Source organism: Plodia interpunctella, chromosome 1 (assembly GCF_027563975.2).
Source record: "Plodia interpunctella isolate USDA-ARS_2022_Savannah chromosome 1, ilPloInte3.2, whole genome shotgun sequence".
NCBI lineage: Eukaryota > Metazoa > Arthropoda > Insecta > Lepidoptera > Pyralidae > Plodia > Plodia interpunctella.
Window position 1 is genome coordinate 9,707,362 of NC_071294.1, and position 24,940 is coordinate 9,732,301.

The 24,940-nt window shown below is 36.1% G+C and overlaps 4 protein-coding genes across 5 annotated transcripts; 1 reads left to right on the forward strand and 3 right to left on the reverse strand.

Moving 5' to 3' along the window:
• The first annotated feature begins 2,972 nt into the window (after positions 1 to 2,972).
• LOC128677328 (venom serine carboxypeptidase-like) lies at positions 2,973 to 7,559 on the forward strand. Its single transcript, XM_053758118.1, has 8 exons — positions 2,973 to 3,234; positions 3,356 to 3,696; positions 4,108 to 4,226; positions 4,657 to 4,824; positions 5,100 to 5,267; positions 5,644 to 5,903; positions 6,400 to 6,528; positions 6,901 to 7,559. Exons 1-8 carry the CDS (start codon positions 3,197 to 3,199, stop codon positions 7,058 to 7,060), a joined length of 1,383 nt encoding a protein of 460 aa, XP_053614093.1. The 5' UTR covers positions 2,973 to 3,196; the 3' UTR covers positions 7,061 to 7,559.
• LOC128677102 (venom serine carboxypeptidase-like) lies at positions 7,549 to 15,044 on the reverse strand. Its single transcript, XM_053757755.1, has 8 exons — positions 14,616 to 15,044; positions 13,583 to 13,893; positions 12,707 to 12,816; positions 11,717 to 11,890; positions 11,060 to 11,224; positions 10,198 to 10,463; positions 9,307 to 9,441; positions 7,549 to 8,912 (listed from the first exon to the last, which is right to left on the reverse strand). Exons 1-8 carry the CDS (start codon positions 14,651 to 14,653, stop codon positions 8,450 to 8,452), a joined length of 1,662 nt encoding a protein of 553 aa, XP_053613730.1. The 5' UTR covers positions 14,654 to 15,044; the 3' UTR covers positions 7,549 to 8,449.
• A 666-nt stretch (positions 15,045 to 15,710) lies between these two features.
• Positions 15,711 to 21,070, reverse strand: LOC128677171 (vitellogenic carboxypeptidase-like). Its single transcript, XM_053757878.1, has 8 exons — positions 20,947 to 21,070; positions 20,271 to 20,803; positions 19,782 to 19,894; positions 19,109 to 19,279; positions 18,556 to 18,723; positions 17,527 to 17,786; positions 16,855 to 16,983; positions 15,711 to 16,357 (listed from the first exon to the last, which is right to left on the reverse strand). The coding sequence occupies exons 1-8, from the start codon at positions 20,979 to 20,981 to the stop codon at positions 16,156 to 16,158; spliced, it is 1,611 nt and encodes a 536-aa protein (XP_053613853.1). The 5' UTR covers positions 20,982 to 21,070; the 3' UTR covers positions 15,711 to 16,155.
• A 347-nt stretch (positions 21,071 to 21,417) lies between these two features.
• On the reverse strand, positions 21,418 to 24,462 carry LOC128669920 (uncharacterized). 2 transcript variants are annotated; one of them, XM_053745166.1, is made up of 5 exons: positions 24,318 to 24,462; positions 23,010 to 23,209; positions 22,305 to 22,487; positions 22,053 to 22,227; positions 21,418 to 21,783 (listed from the first exon to the last, which is right to left on the reverse strand). In XM_053745166.1, exons 1-5 carry the CDS (start codon positions 24,325 to 24,327, stop codon positions 21,614 to 21,616), a joined length of 738 nt encoding a protein of 245 aa, XP_053601141.1. In that variant the 5' UTR covers positions 24,328 to 24,462; the 3' UTR covers positions 21,418 to 21,613. The 2 variants fall into 2 exon arrangements, with proteins under 2 accessions (XP_053601141.1, XP_053601150.1); XM_053745175.2 differs by lacking the exon at positions 24,318 to 24,462 and adding an exon at positions 23,876 to 24,230 and having other exon boundaries at positions 21,419 to 21,783.
• Positions 24,463 to 24,940: the final 478 nt, after the last annotated feature.

The following is a 24,940-nucleotide window of genomic DNA, read 5'->3' on the forward strand; positions in this document are numbered from 1 at the left end:
ACAAAAAGTTACTCTATACCACTCATTATTTAATACACTACTTAGTACCTATAAGTATGCCCATATAATATCGGATTCACAGTCATTGCTGCTACACTTGCTGCGTGAGGTGGTTCGCTAAACAGCCGCAGGACACGACTGAAATTAAGTGGCAACTGATTTTCTCACGCTCTTGAAATTTGGCCGGTATTCCCGCGCAGCATGGAGTCCGCAGTTAGGGTTACCATATCTCGGGATTTGTCCTGAGAATTCAGAATTTTTGGATAATCCTCAGATTGCGGCCGGACTTAATGAAATCACAGGACTTTTATAATAATTTTAAGAAATTTGTACATTGAAGAAACCGTAGTCTCAAGAGGCTAGATGTATTTATCATGGAATTACGAAGTATAAGTACTAAATCCGTGGTATTTATACATTCTGGAGAGGGATATGCAAAGGCAGACATAGTTAATAGCAAATAAAATGGAATTTGCCTATATGAAGCCGGCGTAGTCGCAGCAAGCAACTGAAGTCTCGACAAAAAATAGATTTAAAAAAATATATATATTTTTATATAATATTTGCTGCATGCGGCTTCGCTCGCGTAAATTACCTACGGGAACAGTTACTATTCCGGGATGAAAAGTACCCTATATCCTTCTCTATACTTCAAACTACATGTATGCAAAATTTCAAGAAGATTAGTTGAGTAGATAGAGCGTGAAAAGGTAACAAATAAATAAATAAACTTAATTTTGCATTTATAATATTAGGATAGGATTATTAGAAAGTAAAGAAAAAAATTTAATGAAACACAAATCAATAAAACATAAATTAATATTTATTCATAAAACCGCGACGTGTTTCCTACGGAGTATAAACCCCAAGTGATACCTAGTTTACATATAATAATAATAATGTGACCTATTTAGTTGTAAATAAAGTTTAATAGAAAATTGTCATATTTCCAAATTTTCATCTTTCAAAGGGAATCAGACTTCTCAGGACTTTTAATTTCTCACTCAATTTGATAACCCTGTCCGCAGTTAATCACCTTTATTTATGGAGGATGACCGGCCCATTCCAATTGAGTCCTTGATAGTGATCTACAATGTAAGTAGTTCTGTAGTTTTTGTATTTGAGACACGCGTTGAATTATGAATACTTACTAGCTGTTGTCACCTATGTCACTCTCTCTTCAACGATCTTCACTTCAAAAATCACCTCAATCCAATGCTTTTTGTTTAGGGCAAATTTGTCGTTTCAAATGGTAAAAGTAACGATGTTCGATTTTTATTTTTTTTCTGTCTGAAGCGGTTGTGGTGTAATGGTTAAGATGCCTGCTGGTGTAATGTTTAAGTGTAATGGTTAAGAAGATCAAAATCAAAGGTCCCAGGTCCAGTTTTCATCAACCACTTCCGGTGAAGGAAAATATCGTGAGGAAACCTGCACACTGGTTAATAACAATCAACCTATTAAGTTATTCAGATCAAAAATAAAAACACATACAAAAAACCGTCCAAAAGGTGGAACGCCCAATATTTTATGGACTAGCTTTTGCCCACGGCTTCACCCGCCGGAATGAACTAAGTACTCTGTTACTCGTTTTTTTTAAGAACCTTCTTAAAAAAAGCTAGTGACTTCTTAATAACGAACAAGAAACTTCTAGCTTTATTAGGAACTAGCTGTGCCCGGGGCTTCGCTCCCGTGGAAATTTCGGCATAAAAAGTACCCTATGTATTATTCCAGGTTATTTTCTACTCATGTACCAAATTTCATAACAATCGGTCCAGTAGATAATGCGTGAAGAGTAACAAACAAACAAACAAACAAACTTACTTTCGCATTTATAATATTAGTTGGGATTGTCTGATTACCTGTAATAAACTTATTCTAATATTATCAGTACAGAGTTCGTACTAAAGATTCTTGTTTGACTGCCTTTTCTTATTATTATTTTATGTTTGAAATTGCGGTAGATTTACATTTTGTAATTTTCTTGGGTGGTCTACGATCAGGAATGAGTAGGCAAACTTTTGCATTAACATTTTATGAATCTTTTTTATTTGATAATACAAAATTCATACAGGTCATTAGTCCTACATGGAATATTCCAAAAGTATAATATGTTTAGAAGAAACGTATTTAGGTAAATAAGTCTAATGTAATAATATACAAAAACCCGCTATTTTATAAGTAGAAAAAAACCAGTCACAAATTAAGGATCAACAAACTGTTAATACCATAATATAGAGTTCAATATGTTTAAGAATTATATAATTATGTATAAAACATACTAAAAACTGAAACCAGTTTTAGTGATGGCGCCAAGATTTTGATTAATGAATAAATGAATAAATAATCTTTCGAGATCTCCGAATAGTATAAATATATTGAATTTCACACGGTTATGTTACTTTCTTATAAGAAACAATACTGTTATAATATAAAATACTATTGTTTCTAATGATGTTTATAACAAGCATTTGCCTGCGGCTATACCTGCTTGAATTTCCTACGGGAGAAAGCATTTTTTCCGGGATGAAAGGTAGTAACTAAGTTCTTCATACACGTGTGTCATCAGGATAGTTTGGAACGGTACCAATATATACCAAAAGTAGGATAGTAAAATTATAAATATGAAAAAGTTACTTTGTCCTTCACGTCAAAACGGAATAATGGATTGAGGTGATTTTTGATGTGCTGATAGGTTGGAGAGCACCAGCTCGTGTAGCCTAGGTATAAGGTCAAATACCAATGTCACTTACCAAAACTTTGGTAGGTAACCAACTTTGGTAAGTTACATTGGCTACCTTATACCTAGACTGGAACTGCGGTCGACAGCTAACTATAGTGCCCACCTATATTATATAATAAATCCTTGAAGTTTTGGCCAATTTAAATGAGTTTATAGAGGTATATGTTCGAACCTTATCGAAGCGAAGCATCGGTATATAATCACAATCCATTGTTTTGGCTACGGCACTCACGCCCTGCAAAAATAAGCATATTTTACATTTTCTACAAGAGTTTAATCAAAGGCTAACGTTAGGCCCGGCAGTGGTAATATATTACATGTTAGATCTTGTTAATTTATCACGTATTGTTGTTTTGCGCTAACAAATTAAGTTTTTAAATTACGATACAATAATATTATATAAAGTATTGAATAGTTGTTGTCTTGTAGTTTTCTAAAAGACTCGTTACAGTGAAGATGAAAGTCGTGGCAACATTAATATTCGTGTTAATTTGGTCTGTATATTTTTGATTCTTTAGTTTGTTTTTACTTTATCGAGTGCAAATCCTACAGCAAAGAAAGTAGTATTTTGAATTTTAATTATTGATTATTTCACTTAATTAAATTTGATTTCAGTTCCATTCTACAAACGAAATGTGACGATTGCAATGAATCACAATCTGAGGCAATGCGAAATGGTATTCTATTATTGACCCCACTTATCGAAAAAGGGTGTACGGTCCTAGCTAAATCGCTAGCTGCAGTAGAACCGCAACATTTTTCTGGCCTCGAAAGTTATTCTGGATTCATAACGGTGAAGGAGAAGTATTTTTCGAACCTGTTCTTTTGGTTCTTCCCGAAACAAAATAGAACAGAGAACAGTCCATGGATTATTTGGCTTCAAGGAGGCCCCGGGTTTAGTTCCATGGTGGGATTGTTCGATATCATGGGGCCTTTGGAGATGCAAGATAATCAAGGTATAATAAGGCATATGTAATTTATATTACCTATTGAAGGTACCATATAGTTTGACTATCTTTTTTACGCGTGGAAAGAGCCTCGTCTCATCCATCCAGCCACGGAAGGCCGGATAGGTATTGGATTGTGTGTGATTGGAAACCATGAAAACCATACAGGTCAACAGCCATGGGCCTAGGACCATGTGCTACTCTCGCTCCACAGCTACTACCTAGGATATGTCTAATTTGGCTGTATTTAAAACTGTATTTATACATATACAGTATTACGTCATTTATCGCTAATTTGTAAGTAAAAGCGCGACAATATGGAGGAAGTCATATAAATATTCTCGAGCTTTCACGATGAACATCATTCAACCGTTAGGTAGGTACATAAATACTCTTAAATGCTGATTCGTGATTTTTCAGTGAAATTGAGAAATGTTACTTGGGCCAGCAACTATTCTTTGCTGTTTATCGACAACCCAGTCGGCGCAGGATTCAGCTTCACAGCCGACGACCGCGGATACACCACTAATGAAGATGCTGTGAGTTATGTTTGTTATACATTTTTTATAGGTATGTTATCTATTGTAAGTCATCTTTGAACACGGCTCGGACATTACTATGCTCTAGGTACTAATAAGTATTAGTATTTAAGTTTTGATTTATTAATTCTATGTATTTAAGTATTATTTAATGTGAAAGTCTTGATGTGAGTGAGGAACTCGCAAATTTGGTAAATGAGTAGAATATAACTTGGAATCATGGAATTAGTAGGTAGGTACTCCAGTTGTACGAAGTACTTACTAAATCCATGCTTGGAATACAATATTCTTGAAATGTTGCATATATAGATTGAAGTAGGGAGACGATACCTTTCACCTCGAAAAATATATGTTCCCGTGGAAAATACTCATGCCGCTGGCAAAAGATAGTAATTGTATATTTTGTCCTTAACAATTATTTTGATTTCAGGTGGGAGGTCAACTGTACACATTCCTGCAGCAGTTCCTGGACGTGTTCCCGGAGTTCCGAAAGGCGCCATTGTTCGTGGCGGGCCAGTCGTACGCGGGCAAGTACGTGCCGGCCCTGGCGATACAGATACACAGACACAGGAATGATCAGAAGCCTGTTCGTTTAGGGGTAAGTACTGATCATAGAAAAAAATCAAAAGATCGATATGGATGGAGTGCATCAAAGGAGGTTTGTATCATGCTATGAACTTAATTAACGAATTAAAAAATCCTGTGGCCGGTACGAATCCGAAGTTTGGAGGAGTTCAATTCAACATATTTTTGGTCACCCATCCAATCCAATGGACGCTTAATGGTCACCATCGCAGTCCCGAGTGCGCTAACCATTTCGTTATCAAGCTCCCTTTGAGCTCCTAAAGAACTTCATTTTCCTATAACTTTCAGGGTTGTATAATGGGGAACGCTCTGATAGATCCTCGCAATATGATGGCGTACAGCAGTTTATGCGGAGAACTAGGCTTAGTCACAGAGTACCACTTGGAAGAACTTGAGAAACTTGAGCAAAGTGTTGTTCAGCTTATAGACGAGCAGAGAATGATTGATGCTTCCAATGTAAGACCAATATATATTTTAATAGTTTTATTTAGCTCCCGTGTTTGTTTGTTTGCCTGTACAGTCTTGCAAGTTAATTTCCTACTTCCGCTTGTTCTACTGATTTGAAATTTTCCACGTCGCTTCAGTTTCGGTGAGCCCAGGTTCGGTTCCCAACGAAGGAACTCAGGCTAAACATTTTATTATCGCGTCATTTGTCACTCAATGAATCTCTCTGACGACTACAAAATGCAATATGGAAAAGTACAAAAGGCAGGCACATTCTAAGAACAATATACTTATATACATATTTATCATTCAATCTTTGGCAGGGGACCTATTGTGGCTCCCAAAATTCTTATTCTTATTCTTCTTAAATCTAACAACAATTTTACAGAAATTCAATGAAACAATAGAATACATAAAGGAGATTAGTGGAGTGAACATATACAACTTTTTGAAAGACCCGTCATTTGGCGCGCCGCAGTTTGAACATTTTATCCAGAGAGCTGACGTGAGGAGCTGGATCCACGTGGGAGACACCAGGTTTGTGCTCAACAACCAGCTGGTGTACCAGAAGATGTTGCCGGATATCATGAACTCGACCAGGCCTTTCGTTGAAGAGCTATTGGAGTTTTATCCTATCTTGGTTTATAGGTGAGTAAATATTTACTAAAAAAGTAGGGTCGGCAATTTAAGTTGTACTATTCCTCTGAGATTCTCAATATTTCTAACTTTTAAGTAAGAGAGTAAGCTTATTTGTTTGTTTGCTGCCTCATCACGCTTTATCTACATTTCTTTAAATTTCGTTTACATTAGTATAAGTAGAAGTACGGAAAAGGGATATTAAGGTATGTGAGAATTTCACATGAGCAAAGCCGCATTTATAAGCTACTATTATTTTGTTGCAAGAAGATAGAAAGAAATAAGAAAGAAAATACGATTTAGTACATATAAGATATAAGATAACACTGTAAATATAATACCTATAAATATTGTTTGTTATACTTTGTTACCTCTTCACGCTCTATCTACCTAATCGATCTTCTTGAAAATTTTGCATACATATAATTTTGTAGTACGGGAAAGGACGGCGAAGCCGCGGGCAAAATCTAGTTTCAATATAACAAAAGAATAGGTAACTTGTCAACAGTGGACAACTGGACTTGATCATACCATACAGTCTGACGAAGCGCAGCCACGACATGTTCCGATGGTCGGGCAGCAAGGAATTCCGCATGGCGAGACGAAGGTTGTTAAAAAGATCCGGTCGTGTTGAAGCGTAAGTCTTTTCATTCAGTCATTCTTCTTCTTTATTTATTTTAGACTTTGATCTAAGACTTTAGAAGAAGAAGATTCATTCATTTTAATATTATAATTACTATGCTCTTCACGCTTTTTCTGCTCAATTAATCTTCTTGAAATTTTGCATATTATATATTTCATTATGTTAAGAGTACGGAAAAAGACATACGTAGACTGGTACCTACATGCTTCCTTAAAAAAATAACTATTCCCGTGGGAAATTTTACGGAACGCGGGCGAAGCTGCGGGCATAAGCTTATAATCTGACAAGAAGAAAATCCCATGGATAAACTTCTCTCAGTTTTCTACCAAATTATTTTATCTGGAATGTCATTTTCCATACTTTCAGGTATAAGAAAAGTGGTGGTAACTTGGAGGAGGTCTTGATAAGGGGCGGAGGCCATATGGTGGCAGTGGAAAACCCAAGTGTCACCAAATTCGTCGTAGACCAGTTCATCAATAGCACGTTGCATAACGTAAAAGACCTGCAGGGAACAGAGCTGATTTAGACCAGTTTATGCCCAGGAGTAAACCCATCGATTAGTTAGGTTGACTCCGGACAAAAAGGTTTATGCCCATTATACCCGGGTGTCAACCCATCTGTTTGGGAATTGATAAATTGAAAGGGCTTCGCTTCACAAACTGTGAATGTCGATAACCATTTGTGTTAAGAATTTTTTAAGTGTAGTGGGCAACTAGTATGCGATTTGTCTGATGGAGCAATAACTGCAGTGTATAGTTGGATATTAGGCCGCCTTCACACTAGTATTTATTTCGTAAATTTTGTAACTAACAGACTGTCCAAATTTGGTTTGAAGCAATTACTTTAGTTACAAAGAATGTTAAACTTGCTAAAGTTGCTCAAAGACAAAAACACACACAAAAAGCAACTAGTGTAAAAGGGGCGTTAGGGTCGGCGAAAAAAATTTAACAAGAAATCCAGACTTACCTATTTCAGTTGTGTACTATGTAAAGGAATTTTAATTAAACTACATACTTCGTACTCTAGGACAATATTTTTTTTATCACAAACTGTAAAAATATAATTCATATCAATACAATACATTGAACACAGCCTAAATACCTATCTAAATTTATATGATTTTCACAACCAAGTTTTAACGTGGTGTTTCTCTTATTTTCAATAGACATTGTATCTAAATTAATTGAAATACACAATCGATAAAAGTAGTATACTTATAACAAGAACAACATTCAATTAGGTAAAGATCAATAAATCTCAAATCAATATTGGTGCCTACCCCAGTGTTTTATCTTTCAAAAAATATTTCTTTTATTGAGATAGATTCGTGTGTTCCCGCCCTAGAATAGGACCACACCAAAGCCTGCCGTTGCATATCATACACATGTCTTAAAAGCTGATAGGTAACAATAGCACCCCCAAAGAGGGTTGACGTCAGGCAGCCGGTTGTAAAAGCATAGCCAAATCTTCAAAATGTAATATGGTGGCGAGGATGAAAGAGATAGATTCGTACCGGGAACCAAATATGAGAATTTAATTATCAAAAACATATGATCTAAACAACATTCTTATAAACATACAAATTTTAAGTCTTCGGATGATGGAAGACTAAAAGTACATAATGTTCGGATAGGTACTTAGCGGAAATTACAACCTACCATTTTGTATTAAATTTTAATCTGATATAAAACAACCTGGAATTGTACTTTTGAGTAGGTATTTCACTCAATGAAAAAGTACTTTGATGGAAATAGTATAAAACTTTTGAAACAACAATATATAATGTATTAAATTCTTTTCAAGACATAATCGAACTGCAATGCAGGTGAAACGGCTTAGAGTAGGTTTTAGCAAGATCACTTCGGCTATTAGATTCTTTGGCGTTGCAATAGCTTTCCACACGCGTCACAGCTTATTATGACATAGTGAGCATAGCGTTATTAAGAGAATCTTCATCATTAAGTAGGTAATCCCGGTACCGCCTTTTATGTTTAACATAAAGCACACCACAAACAATAATACCAACTATCAAAATACAGTTAAAAACCCAACTCACAGTGTTCCAAGGATTGCTACTTACAGTCTTTAAAATATTAGTTCCCAATGTACTACTCACTGTGGTACTACTTGTGTCAGGTTTTTTGATACTCGTATTATTAATATTATTAGGCCTTTGTGTTGAATTGTTTAAAATCGGTGAATCCATATCCAAGTTTGGTATGTCATTGAAATCTAGTTGTAGGGGTTTTGAAGGTGGTTCTTCTGCCTTGATGAAGGAGGTTACGATCAGTTGGGCCTCTCTGGGCTTATCTATGGGAACAAGATGACCGGCACCACTGATTAAAACCTCAGTGAGGCCTCCACCACTCTTGAAATATCTGAAAGAAAATAATGTAAAATTCAACACACACAACAAAATTATACCACACATAGATCAAAGACCATATTATATCGGACTTCAAACCAAAATACCTAATATTGTATATTTATTTTCTCAAAACATTACTAATGTCATGATTACGTTTTAAATTTAGAACAATTTTGCGATTGTCAAAATCAACGAAAAACAAAATACTTTAGTGCGCCCATGTGCGATTATAAACCTCTTAATAAATATAATATATAAAACCCCGATAAATAAATCTGCGGGACAATGACAATTCATGCAATTTAGATTCCATAATCAAAATATGATACTTTCGAAAATCAATTAAGTTTATATGTCATCCGATTCTTCAAAACTTCAGAAAGAAAATATATAAAGTGACCTACCCGGCGACTTCGGAAGGGGGCATCACGATAGGTATTCGATGTGCGTTCAAAAACTCTGAACGCTTGCTCCAATGCCAGTTCCTGCGCCGACCCTCTGCGTTGGGCACACACGGCTGCACCAAATCCAGCTGACCACTAACAATAATCAATCAAGATAAATGAACTAAACTCAACGGCCCACATTAAGTACTAAGCTTGAATTGCCGATCACAAAACCGAATACAACACATCTAGAGCCACAGACGAACATGTATCACAAATACAAATATTTGTACCTGCGCTGGGATTCGAATCTAAGACCTCTATGACGGGCGGCGTGGTGATCACGCCCCCACGGAGGTCGTCGTATGCAATGATTTATTTAATAAATTAAAAGAAAAAAAACTTAAAAAAAACTTTTATTTAAATGCTCCAAAAAGTTTTTTATTCTTACTCCTTATATATTTTTTTTAATTTTAATTATCAACTTATAACCTCATTATACACAATTTATATGATCATAAAAGCTTGTCCCGAGGTTTACTTGTGTAAATAAACTAGTACCTACTTAATTGAGTAAAATACTTACAGGTACTTAGGTACGTAAAAATAATCGGCTTCGGTTTCATATCTGATATTGCGTCCAAAACATGTACTTACAAAAGATTTTTGATGAACAAATGTTATTATCATTGTAATACCAAAGGTCGTGATTGGTTAATGCCCAAAAGGTATTCCAGTCAAATGAACTCATTTATCAGTATTCCAGTCAAATGAACTCATTTATCTTTAAAAATTTGCGCTATGAAGCCATCTCTTTCCTAATCATAACGGTTTTACTGTAGCATAAAAGTATAAAAGCATGCAAGCTTTTAAACAGAATCAAAGTATTACTGTTACAAACCCCCTTACCAGTAAATAAGTATCCTGTAGTGCTCCAGCAGAAATGTCATAGCCGAATCCATATTTAATAGAAAATCTTTCCTCAAAGAATTTGCGACATCTCCATTTAAATAAAGTATTTCTTTTTCAATCCCATGGACTTTTTCCTTGAATTCTTTTTTGTTCACGTATTGTGTGACTGCAGTTAAATTCAGCTGCGGATCGTATTCCAAAACATTAAATAGTGTTTCATGAAGAGACAGATCTTGAAGGCTATCCAGTAATTTATCGTGTAGCTGAAAATAAAATGATAATTATATTTTTTTAAAGTTTAAGTTCTGTAATGAAAACAAATATATTAATAGGAATACCTATTAAAGAAAATAAAATATTTCTAAAGAAAATTCAACGCGAGACAACTCCGTTAAAAATCACTTCCAAATTTGTGTTTTGATTTTATCTTCAACTAGCTTTGGCTTGCGGCTCCGCCCGCATGTGGGATATACATCGGAATCGGTTCTCTTATCTTTTCGGAATGACTTGTCCGCTATGTATGCAAAATTTCATAAAGATTCAGTAAGATTGGTTGAGTAGATTGAGCGTGAGGTAACAAACAAACTTACTTCATCGCATTCATAATATTAGATAGGATTAGGATATAACTATCCTATAAAATGAAAGGATATAATCATATCATTCCTAACACTCCGTTTTTCGGTCTTCCTCTACGTCCAAATTCATGATCACTTCCCTTCTCCATTACAAAGTATAAATCAAATTCAAATCATTTATTCAGAAATTAGACCTTCACGGCAATTTTTATATTAAATATTTCTCACAAGCTACAAACTACTGGCTTTCTATACTACCTATACTATATAATTAAAGTTACCTCTTGAGCGTTACTGGCGTTATTTTTTAACGCTGCAAAATAACGCTCTTGCAAATCTTTGACAGAGCGGAGGCCCTGTTGATCAACGAGACCCCATTGGTAGAATATCTGGGAAATGTTGGCTGTGTCAGCGTAATTGAAAAGCGGGTTACCCATTATCAAACCCTGGAACAGAATATGGGAAATAGGATATGCAACTTAAAAAAATAGTTCTGTGAAATCACACATTAACTTATTGGTATGATAAATAGATAGATAGATGAACTCTTTATTGCACCATTTACAAAAGAGCCATAAGTTACAACAAGGTATTTAAACACAAATGAGCGCAAGAGCGGACTGATCGTAAATGCAATTTCTTCCTCAACCTTTGGTTGGTAAGAGAATGAACTAAGAGGGTGCAGTAAACAGTATTATATATGCTATACAAGTTTCCTCACGATGTTTTTCTTCACCAAAAGCAAGTGATGGAGTATGAAAGCTATTAAAATATTTATAGGATTTGTCTTAAAAATTTAGACTGCTGTGGCACAATTAGGATTAGAAATCGATCAAAGGCGGGCGGGCGTCTGGATCACCGACGCCCCATTTCAAAAGGTCGTTACTTTTTCGTTTTCTTTTATGTTCGTTTTTAAATTTGTCTGTCTATGGTCGCACCTGTAAGTTGATTTTTCGTTCGCCATCGCGCTCCATATTGTCATACACCTTTTTAGCGAAGGCCGGGACATAGCGACCGCCATACGATTCCCCGGCAATGAACAGTGGCGCAGCCCTCACTTCAGGATAAACTGTCAGGAACTGTTGCAGGAACTTGTAAAGATGTTCAGCACACTAGAAAAAATTACAATAAAATGCTTGTAACAAAAATTGTATTTATGACACAAGCTTTTATTTTCGTCATAGAGATCTCGTTCTTTTCAACGCGTGGTTATAAAACATGTCTGTGCAGCAAACAATTAAGGACGTAGCTCGTTATCATAAAAGCATTGCCATGAAAACTGAAGCGATGTAGAAAACTTCAACCCTTTGGACCTAGGTGAAATTAAATTTAACTGGTTAAAGATTAAAGACAGACGAACAAGGCTTGGCTGGTTTCACTTGTCCCAACTGTCTGTAGTCAAATGGTGTAACTAAAATGGTAAACATAGGCTTGTAAAAAATGCTGCCTTATAATCTATATAAATAGTAAGTATATATAGGCACGTGAAACTACTACATACATAATAATAAATAAATAAAGCATTTTTATAACTACGCCAAACCTTCGAACCAAATACATACAATTTGGAGATTAGGGATTTTTCTTTACATAAAATAAAATTTATTTCAGTAAGTTTCTCTAAATATTTATCTCAGTTTCTCATCGAAGCGTTTTACCGGTTTCTTCCTTAGCCGTAAAGCGTCGGAACCCAGGGTCCAGTTTCCTACTTTTTCGTCTCCACTTTACACGGTCTTCGGCATCCATAGTAGTCAGACAATTGGCACGCATATCCACCTCAAGCTGGCACTTTTCGGGTTTACCCAGGTTTGCCCCTTCTGCCAGGACAGGCGGGAACAGCATGGCCACATGGCCAGGCAATAAAATATATTAATAATAGTAATAATTGCATAGGTTATTTATTACTTCCAGTAGTTATTGTCACTCACTGTGTCTAAATTAGTGGAATAGTGTTTGGTCTCGCTGAAGCTTAGGCCGGTCTCCACGGGGTTGTCTATGAAGAGGAGCGAATGGTTCACTCCCCATGATGATGGCCGCGCTGCAATTATATTATTGCTTTTATTAAACAAAAATCCTATGTGCTTAATGTGCAAATGTTATAAACGTGATAGCTGCTAAGGATCTTAGTTATCTTCACTAAAAACCGACCAAGTGCAAGTATACATATATAAGACTGGTGCACCGAGGTTTCCTTATAATTTTTTTTTAGGTTTCCTCCACACCACATTACCGGCGAAATCAGCCGGTGCGAATGGTGTATTTTTTATGCAAGGAAATAACAGTAAATATTGTGTCAAAGTTTAGTAACTTTGCCTAGTGTGGAGCTGTAAAAAAATCATGTATTACGTCGACCGATGCAATCGAAAGATATGACTGATATGAATTTACTGTTTTGCAAAACAGTTTGCAGGGTAATCAAATGATTCATCTCTTATCAATTCTCTGAAAAATGTTTATTTAACTATTTGGCAAAACCAATGCTTTGAATTACTTGAATTTTCACGTCATCAGTAAGTATAATGTCAAAAAATATCATCGGTGTCGTCGCCTAAACAAATTAATTTACCGTCGATGTTCTTTATAGAAAACTATTGTTGATTGTGTATGTTTTTCCGAAGAAATTGGGAATTCCCGAGAATGTTTATCGTCCATTTCCATGCATTCCGGAAAATATCGAGAACGGCACATGTCTAATCATATCATATTCTAACGATCACGATAATCGTATTCTGTAGGTTCTTATCGAGTTGCCTAAAGGCATCTGACATATTTTGACTACAGATCTATAGGTACTGACTACTTACGTTGTAAAGTCCCGGATTCATTAATTCCAAAGGGCCCTATTTCCAAAAACGTGCCCAGAAGGCTGGTTCCTCCAGGGCCTCCTTGCAGCCAGATGATGAGAGGAGTCTCGCTCACATTCGCATTAGCGACGGGGAAGAACCAGAAGAACAGATGAGATTTGTATTCCTCGTCAACAGTTATATAGCCTGAATAGCTGGTAACGTTTAGAAACTGACTCTGGTCTACTGAAGATAGGCGTCTGCCTTCAGATGCCGTGTTGTTTTTGATGTACGGAGTGAGAAATAACGGTGATGCCCCCGTGAAGGTGATCCTGTAATGTGATATTTATATACCAATCAAAATATATTTATGACACCTACCTTAGATAGACTATATCCGTGTACTACTAAGAAGCGATGGTGATCGGCAGATCCCAGATTTAAATCCTACATCTACACGTGATACATGAGTTTTACAGTCAGTACACATGTACCAGTACGATTAAGAGTTTCATTGACCACTACGATCGAATTATGTCCATAACTAAATTGATTTATTAGCTTGAGCGAAGATTATTAAACACTAGCTTTTGCCAGCGGCTACGCCCACGTGCGTCTCTCTGCGAAAGCGGAACACAAACTTTAATTTCCCATTGCACTAGATATTTGGATGGGGTTGATTTTTGTAAAAAGTACTTTTACCCTATGTTTGCCTTCAACTATATGCATAGGTACCAAATTTCATAAAAATCTGTCCAGCGGTTTAGTCGTGAAAGCGGAACAGACAGCAAATAGACAGATTTGCATTTATAATATTAGTATGGGGGGATACATAACGTGGCTTTATTAATTACAATGTGTTCAGTGCAGCCTGCAACTATGATATTGTTATAATAAGCAAAGCACTGACAGAGACCTACTCAGTGAAATACAAATTAAAGAAACATTTCATTAGAGTTCATGAAAAACATATGTTTAAGTAACCAACTTGATAAAAACAATATCTTCAACGGAAACTTTCTAATTAATTATTACTATGATGTAGGTAACTTACCAACAAAACAAATGGAATCCAATTGTGAACATAAGCATTTTTCACCGAACCGAATCGCAATCACTTTTTCGAACAAAATCACACATGTGCGCGTCTATATAGGTAATTCAGACACCGTCGTAGTAATTGAAAACAAATTTTAATTAAAAACTAATAGAATGTTATAACTACGCGGCCTCGTACAGCTGGCACGAAAACAGACTGGCTCGTTGATGTTTGGTTTACGTCACGGTTCGTGTTTGGACCGTTCATCTGTGTGCACTGAATGACGCTACTGCGTAGTGCGTAGACTGTACTACAGACTTATCACTGGCTAGATACCGCATCTAGACACAGCATAGGATGAATCTTATGCTGTTTCTATTCTATATAAATATCTGCATCGTATGCGATATCTAGCCAGCTTTCCCCACACTTTCACATGAAAATGGTAGCTAAGAATAAAAAGGTTAATAGTTATGTTAAAATTTGAAGATTTTGAGTTGAAAATTTTGAGAAGGTAAATAATAACAATTGGAATAGGAGTTTCAGGAATAGATAAAGATCAAGTGTTGAAAGCGTAGCCTCAAAAACTGTGTGAGATATGTGTTGGTTAAAATGACAAATGACAGTTCAACATAGAAGGAATAATAGTAGGTAGGTATATGCTATTCATAAGCGGAAAAGGTGAAGAAGAAGACTGCATCTACACTACTTAAATACTCTAAAATCGAGTTAATATATTTTCTATTACTGGACTTGTAATTTTCGACTCGATTTCTATATAAAATCGCACTAAAATTATTAGAGCATTTTCGGTCGCACGGTTTGTGATATCTAGGTTTCTATAAATCTATGCTGTGGATACAAAATAGCAACACACTCGACTCGCCGACTTTGCCGGTTCTGTGAATCATATTATCGCACACATGCAATGCAGTTGACCTTAACTTGGCTTATCAGAACATGAAGTATCGAAATAGAGCTTTAACTACGTCTTAATTAGAGTTCAAAATTGCATATGTGTTATGTGTTTATTTTAGTTGTGGTTGGCGATAAGAACCCTTCAACTTCTTCATAGCTGCTTTTGCATAAGATAGAGAAGACTATTATAAATCTAAGAAAAAAAAACTTTATTTAAAAGTATAAATTACTTAATATTTTATAAGTATTTGGATACTTTTCTTAACTACTCGTACTCGTATTCATTGTACTGGACACAACTGCATCGCGATCCTAAAGAATGAAAGTTGTATCACTATGTGTGAACTGTGAACGAACTTAATCAAGCCATGATGTGTCCCAGTCCCTCCCTCGGTCCAGCGTTATTGTCCACGTTAGTGTACTTGTTTTTCGATTTTCCAATATCACTTCAGCATCTGTTACTTCAGGTAAAAGACAGACAATGATCCTCCTTTCCTTAGTCTGAAATCTTGACACATATCCGTTGTCACTATCTTACAGCTACCTAATACTCGTCTCCCTTAATACATCACAACTGTACTTAAACTCTAGAACTCCTGCCTTAACACAGTTATGTCCAGCACATGACAAAGATATCTTATAAATAGATTGCGGTCGTATGGTTCCTAATGAACTGCTGAACGAAGGATCCCTCGAGCATGCCGAAGCCGGAGCTGAGCGGTTTCTGCTGCGTCCACCTCGCAACCAACTCCTGGACCGGTCCGGGCTGATCCATGGGCACCATATGACCAGCTCCGCGGATCAGTACCTCTGTCAGCCCTCCGCCAGTCTTGTGATATCTAAGCAACATTAATTCGATAGGTCGATTATAGATGGTTTCTTAGACTCGGCTATTGTTTGTTTTTTGCTTTTGACTTGAGTAAAATCCGGCAATAAACTAGAAAATCATGGTTGATAAGAAAGAAATAACTGGCTTACTATCATCGCTGATGTTAACAGAGAGTGGTTAACAGATTTTTCTTCAATGATAACAACCATCTCAATCAAAAGTTGTTTATTCAAACTTTGACTGCGAACTGAACGTCTGCTAAATTTCCATTTACTATATTAAAATGCAGTTTGAGACAGATTTTACTCGTAGTATGGCATAAAAAACTAAGTACCGTCCAGCAAAATCTTTATATATTTGATGCACCTCTGTTGCAATTGCATAATTGTTCAGTACAGGCATCAGTATTGGCAACGAATAAGCAATGGATTTAAATAGGTTAACGCACTAGAGCGTGCCTTCCAGACAAATTAATGTAAGATTTGATTATATCAAAAGGACACATACCCGGCTACCTTCCTGTTGTAAATGTAGGGATATCGAGTGGCTTCCAGAAACTCCTGGGAGTGTCCCCACCGCCACCGCCGGTAGGCTTCTGATGTGTACCCGCAGGGCAACATCTGGTCTAGCTGACCGCTGGAACATGAGGTCTCGTCAGTACCTATTCAATTCACTGAATTATGACAAAAACTATAGTGATTGACAGAGTCTGAAACGGTTCTTACATCTAAGAACGATTGGCCGACAGATTAGAGGAGACATTCCGTCGGCGAATCTTTTGTAGATGAAGGGTTCTGTCGTTCAAACGCCCGATGTCGAAACATTCTGTCGACGATACGTTCGTAGACGAAGCAATTGTCGGAGAACCGTTTCAGCTCAATTGACATGACAGTTCGTTAGTGACCATGTTTTATTCCCATAGCCAACAGATATTTACACAAATTCAGAAAGTATTTGACATAAAGATAATAAACTGATATAACTAGTAAACCGTGATTTGTGGTTTCCGCGCAACAACATATATTCCGTAAATATTATAAAAAATTGTTTTTTTTTTTGCGTTTATCACGAGCTTCGCGGCGTCGTCACTTCCCTAAATGGAACCGGGAACATGGGACAATATATGCGTCATAGAAAACTGATAAAGTATTTAATTAGCATAGAATCTTACTCACTTACCAATACGTAAGCACCCTGTAGTGATCAAGCAACATTTCGAATTTGGGCCGAGCGTCGCTCAAGAAATCCGGGGCCAATTTACTGTTGACCGTCATGTTGACAAAATGGAACCTTATGTCTCCGACGTGAAGAGCCTTCCTGATCGCACTTTGCTCGAGGTATGAGGAGTAGTGGCCGGCCAGGATGTCGTCTTTGAGAAAGTTGTAGGCCTGCTTCTGATGCGATAGGAACAGGAGTATCGTGATGAGGTTCGTGAATTTCTGGATTTGAAAATAACATTTCTCATTAGATATGATCATCATTAATTAAATCTGACTGATGATATATTGATATTCTAGATTGGTACCTCAATAAAAAGTTAACTGCAGAATACAAATTCATTTACACTCAAAATTAGATGCGCAAAGGGCATATCGCTGTCAGCCGTTACTAATAAACAAAATCTTACAATATAGTCTATTTTAAGGGTTATTAGACGGTTAATATGATACAGTAGTGCCAATTAGACCAAATCTAATTCAGGCACCAGATACTATTTTATCTGGGGTTTAAAGGGTCATATTAGTAAAGATAAATAAAGTTACTGAATCAACAATAGCCAATGTCTAGGTCAGAGAATTAATATGAGAATTGTAAAAGTATGTATACATAATCAAGGCAAAATACAACTATTTCAGGTCATTTTGAAAATGTTTTAAGTAATTATGATGATTAAAAGTTGATTGGGAAAGGGTTGGAACCCTTTTCGTATCTAAGTATTGTTGATTTCGTAAAGTGACTTTTGAATAACCGTATTCAAAAGGCATCTATAGGTGACTTCATTTTTCAGAGACAGTAAATTTTTCAGAGACAATTTTTGTATTTAAAAGCTTTTTGTATTAAAAAAAAATAATGTATTTTAAAAAATACTAGCGCTAGTTATAATAATTAACTATATCGATCAAACATAGCTTTCTTTGTGAACATTGTTCTAGCGTGACATCCCAAGGGACATTTATTGTGAAACGTTTGTGCCAAAAAAAGAGATACCTCTTTGGCCTCAATGCTCCTGTTGGCAGCGATGTCTCCATGGAAGGAGTCCACCAGCGGCCTCACGATGTCCATCTGCTCCTTCACCAGCAACCCGAAGTGGATGAAAGACATCGCTATTTGAGCTATCATTGAAGGCTCCACGTACGCGTTGCCGATCATCAAACCCTGGACATTCGTTTGAAGACATTACTGAAAGTATTTAATTTAGGATAATATGCTTTATCACCATTACTCTTTGACGACCTCGGTGGCGCAGTGGTAAACTGCTGCCTCTGAATCGAGAGGTCCTGGGTTCAACCCCCGGTCCGTCATGATGAAAAATCATCTTTTTCTGATTTCCCCGTGTCTTGGATGTTTATCTATATATGTATTTGTTATAAAATATAGTATCGTTGAGTTAGTATCCCATAACACAAGTCTCGAATTTACTTTGGGGCTAGCTCAATTTGTGTGATTTGTCCTAATATATCTATTTGTTTATTGCCCAGTGTAAAGATCTACAAAATAATTGATGACAATAAAGCGGCAGTAATAGAATAAGCCGGCTTACTCCCATTTTGATTTTCCCATCCGGTTCGTCCATATGTTTATGGATCTCAGCACCCAATGCTGGGACAAACTTCCCACCGTAAGACTCTCCTGCCACGAACAGCGGAGCGGATCTCAGCTCTGGGAACATCTGGAGGAACTGCCTCAAGGCTGAGTAGAGGTGGATGCCGTACTGGAAGCAACATTTATATGTATAATATACTTTAAATTGATAACGAGACCTAGCACGACTGCCATACCATCATCTTACCGGGCTTGTACCACAATTTTTTTCCATTTCCGAATTCTTTCGAAATAACCAGGTGCAAATCAGGAATAATCGCAATTTTGAGTGAACTGTTTTTGGCATATAAGTACTTTTGATCCTTACAGAATGAAATTATTATTTACATAAGTATGTAATTTGGTCTTTAATTTCTTTGGTCTGAACGTTAATTTGATTTTTAAACTCATTAATATGGAAATGACAAAAAAGAGAAAACGCGCGAGTAAGAAACTTCGTACGAACTAAATAGTGAATGAATTAAAGTTCAAATTCAAATCATTTATTCAGAAATTAGACTTTCACAGGCACTTTTTCACATCAGTTTTATATAAAATAGCAATTTCTCACAAGCTACAAACTACTGATTCCCACAGATTTCATTATTTATTTAGGATTTTAGCGTATTTACCGTTGTGCTATCTTGAGTGAATCCATCCGGGTGGTTTGTGAAGCTGAACCCTGTGCCCACCGGGTTGTCAATGAATAGCAGCGAGTGGTTCTGCAGCCAGGAGTGCGGGCTGCCTGAAATTATAAGTGGTTCTCTAATAGCAAACCTGATTGAGATACACACACGTGTATAGGTATCGGGTGAACTGATGACGAAATAATAGTGTGATAGTGGATGATGACGTCACAAGATGTCTTAAATTTAATATAATAATATTTATGTTTACGTTTTAGTAGTAAGTATATAACCCAGCCGTGTGACTGGTTATACTCCTTTAATTAACGCGTCGATGATGTACTAGTTATTATACCCATATAATAATATAATAAAATCAGAATAACGAATTTTACATGTACCTATCATATGTAGCTTACAAGTAAAAACTTAAAAAAACCTATTTCTATGTCAATAAACAAAGTTTGCACCTACGTAATAACAAAAATAACTTACGAATTAGATGTCCATTCTCCAATTTCAAGGGGCCAATTTCGTCAAACAGCCCCGTCAAGCTAGAAGCACCAGGCCCTCCCTGAAGCCAGATGATCCAGGGCGTCTCCGACACAGTTTTATTTTCCACCGGGAAGTACCAGAAGAACAGATTCGAATTGTACGTCTCATTCACTGTCAAGAATCCTGAATAACTTTCTAGACCAAGAAATTGCTCGGAATCAACTTTACTGGCGTTCCGCGCCTCATCAATACGACCGTCTTCGATTAATGGGGTCAGAATCAGAGCCACTCCGTTGTCAGGCTTGATTACAGTGGAATTAAGTAGTTTTAACAAACATGCTAGTTGATCCGCCGTAGTTTCACTTATTGTGCTATTTAAAGAATTCACATTAAGACATACGTCTATTTTCTCTTCCTTTGTTAAAACTTTTGCATTATTTGTTATGTTTTTAAGTTCAGCTTTATCGTCTATGATTAAGTTGTCAGATATATCCAGCAATTTCTCTTCAACTACAGCAACTCTTGCACAGACGCTGGAATTATAAAAGCAAAATTCACCGTCGTGATAATTCTAAAGAGCGGACTCTCCAAATGCAAGTTTTAACTTAAAATGGAAATTACAATTATATACAGAATTTGTAAACAACTTTGAATAAAGATTAATGAAATAACATACCTTGCCGTCAACCAAAGAAATATTATAATTTTCATATTCCAAGCTCCTCAAGTCCCTCCACATATTCCGAGTCGAACCGTGGCCGAGAGATTACTGTGATCGCAGTCTCCTATCGTAGTCGTACTACATACACATCTATTATCAATTTGAACTGGTGATCCCGTTATGTTTTAATTACTTTTGACACGCTCATCGATTTATAAAATATTGTATGAATGAATTAAAACTTAATAGGTGCATCGACCTTGTTTGGATGGGTTATGAGAATAATATTCAAAATGAAGCAAAGTGTTGACAGTGGGAATGTAAATATTTTGATAAAATGTAATTTTAAGTAAAATCCTGTTCAATTTCATAATCATTGGAAAAAATATCTTTCGTTTTAGTGGTTTTTAATTATCAATAGTAATATTTGTGTAAACATAATACTTTAAAACTTATCTTTAAAATAAAATAAAAATACTTGGTTGATTGGAAGAAATCTCTTTTGTGATCTGCCTGACAAACAAACAAAATTTCATCTTCAATTTATTTATTTATCTAAAAAAAATTAAAAATAAAATTCCTAGTTACTTACTTTGTCTAATCTAATTATATTGTCTAAATTATATCTAACACCGATACAGCTGTATCGGTATTCACATATATGATTCGTCGAGTCTACTCGCTAAGTAGAAGAAGAATGATTTCTAATATGAGACTTGAAGTCATCGACCAACTCCCTTAACGTTGAGGCCATCATTTGCACAGACTTAGCAATTTTTCTTAGGTTATAAAGTTTCTCTTCTTCCAGCCGTATAAACTTCTTTGCTTCGTCTGCATCGTTATCATCAGTATCTAAAAATAAGTTTTTTTTACAAAAATGTCACGTTTCGCACAAGATATAATTGTCGATGTCTTGTTTCGTTCAATTCGTGTATTACAATCATGCTAGGTTATCTCGAGAAAACTATTACTATGTCTATTACTGGACCGATGACATTAAAAGTTAGAAGGGCGGATAAACAAAACCCTAGTAAGTATTGTTGAATTATTGAAGTAATTATTTTATCTAAGTAAACTTTTAAAATTTGTAATAATATGGAATTTTGGATGTATGTTCGCACCTGTATCACTGTCGTCGTCTTCATTTTTGATCGTACGCTTCTTTACAGAAGAACTGTTGTTGTCTCTTTTCTCTATTTCAATATTTTCCATTGAAGAATGCCTGCGTTTCCGCTTTCTCGTAGTTGCAACTTTGCACGATGTATTGACGTCACTTGCTGCTTCATCATCTGTATCCTATAATTCAAAGTAGATATTTGCAAGATTCCACCCGAACATACTACCCTCATAAGTATTATATACTAAAAACTCACTCCATTTCCCAAAGGATCGCACTTGATCATGATTCCTTCAACAGTTTCTCCGATAATGGTAAGTATATCTTCTTCCAGCGGAGACAAGGGGCTGACACCGTCGGGTGGGGTTCTGTTGCCGTCCTCAGCTACCTTCAGCTCCAGAGAGCGTCTCCTGACACGATACTTCCAATCACACCAGTACTGAAAAGTTTGTGACAATGTAATTTGTCCGCGAAGGAAATGAATAGGAGAATTGGGGCACAATAACGAGCGTTCGAGTTCGTATAACAAAAGACGATTTTATTCTTAATAATTTAAGAAAAATGTTGAAAAGAGGATTAAATCTAATTTTATTAAATACTATTTATTGAATACTACTAATACTATAAATGCGAAAGTTTGTGAGGATGTATGTGCGTATGTTTGTTACTCTTACACGAAAAACTTACTGGACGGATTGTTATGAAATTTTATACACGGGTAGAATTTATATTCTACCCGTGTATAAAATTTCAAATTTCCTGGAACAACACAAATAGTACTTTTTATCCCGAAATTCCCACAGGAGCGAAGACCTGGGGCGCAGTTCGTAACATATAATCAGAAGTTAGGTACTATATAAATTGCTAGGTATATTTTATTGGTTGGCTTTCGAGATGTTTGTATAAAATTCTTGTATAAAATTGGTTATTGGAGATTTGATATTGTAAGCTGTGTAACTACCTTCGACCACCCTTTCCTATCCTTTTCCGCGCCATCTTTGATGAGGTTGAGCTTCTTAGCACATTGATTCCAAAGCTTAAGGGATTGCATCTTCCCTCTACGACCCCTCGCTAGCCCTTTAGCCAAGTCTGGATGCTCTTTCAGAAAATCTATCAACGCCTTCATTTGGTCAAAGTTGACCTGCTTTCTGGCCTTCAAATCTAAAAGTAACTGATTATCTTCAAAGATATGTAGTGGTAGCTATAGCTATGTAAGTATGTATGTGTAGCTATTTATGTAGCGAAGTGGAAAGAAAAACGAAACCTGGGCTCCGACACTCAACAGCTGAAGGAGCAATAGGAAAATGCTCAGATGAGAGAGAGATCTTCGACTGCGGTCTATACATCGTCTGTATTATATGTACGTAACTAGGAGATATTGAGAAAAAAAATACACGAGGGATATATATGGCAGTATTCAATTTTGGTTTGCAACGTACAATATACATGTATTTGTACTTTTAAAACGCAAATACATTATACACAGAATAAAGATAACAGGCTTAAATTTGATGAGGTTGGGGTATGCATAATACTTCCAGCAGTCTTAACAGATAATCTAGCAAGTAAATTCGCCCGTATAACTACTACACAAAACAATTAAGAATTTGTTGAAGCTGAAATATTTTACAGCTCTACGCCTGTGGGTAGGCTACTCTCTGCGATGGCTACGACCGCTACGACAAGCGACTACGACAAGTGCTATGAAAGGACGTTTTCAAGAGCTGTGCAAACATAAATTTGACATTTTTGGCGAACATTTTGAACATTTTTTCCGTAGCACATTAGGTAAAAACGGAAGTTTTATAGGAATAAAAGTAGTAGTACCTTATGAACTACGGAACCCAGATAAACCGACAGACGGTTTGACGCACAACGACGTGTGTGACATGGATTTAGTATGTACTTCGCACAGCGTAGTTCCTAATAATTCCATGGTATGTGATCCTTCACACCGTCTGTCGGTTTGTCTGACTGTCAAGATACAAATTTTACAGAACCGTTGCGTGTGTTAGACTTTTTTTAAACGACCGAATTTTTGTAACTATTTTGGTCAGTTTAATTGAATAAATCGGTACACTTAGATGAAAATACAAAACTGAATTCTAAATAGGTACGTAAGTGTAAGTACGTATGTGTATCTTACTGCCATTGTAATAACAGTAGAGAAAATAGCAAATGTGTAGATTAGTGAGAGGCAGTTCTATGCCAACAAATGATTCCAAGATACATCAAAAATAAAACAAATATATTATCAAAAAATACTGACCTGTTTCCATAATTACAATCAATAAATAATACTAAGAATTCAGTATCGAACTTTGAAATAATTGAAATCTTTTATTGTTTCTTTCTATTAATTTATATCTGTATTATATCGTAATAGTACCGGTTTCATATCGAGCCTTCGCGAATTCACGTCTCATGACAGCGGAGAAGGCTATAGGATATAGAAAGAGAAGGATATATTGATGCGCACGCAACAAGCGATCAATTAAAATGTTACTAAGCTGCTTTCAGCGCTGAAAATAGTCTGGTCTACAATTAGTAGGTAGGTTTTCTTTAGTAGACCTATACTATATTGTCTGAAACAGTGTCCAGTAGGTACCAATGATGAGATAATTTTGTATATCTGTTTTATAGAAATGTGTGCGTTTTGAGCCTAAAGTTTCTCCTAATGACATCCCTAAGGGAGCCATCAGGATTTTCTTGGTCCACATGTCTCCCCTGATTAGGGAAGAAACTTAGCATTGTACTATATGTTTATATTTTTATAACCCTATAATTTTTTAATATTGTAATCATTGAATGTAGTAATTAATCCCCAGTACTAAAAAAGTAGTAAAAAATAGTCATGTATTTTTTAAATAATTTACTTTTAATGGTAAATGG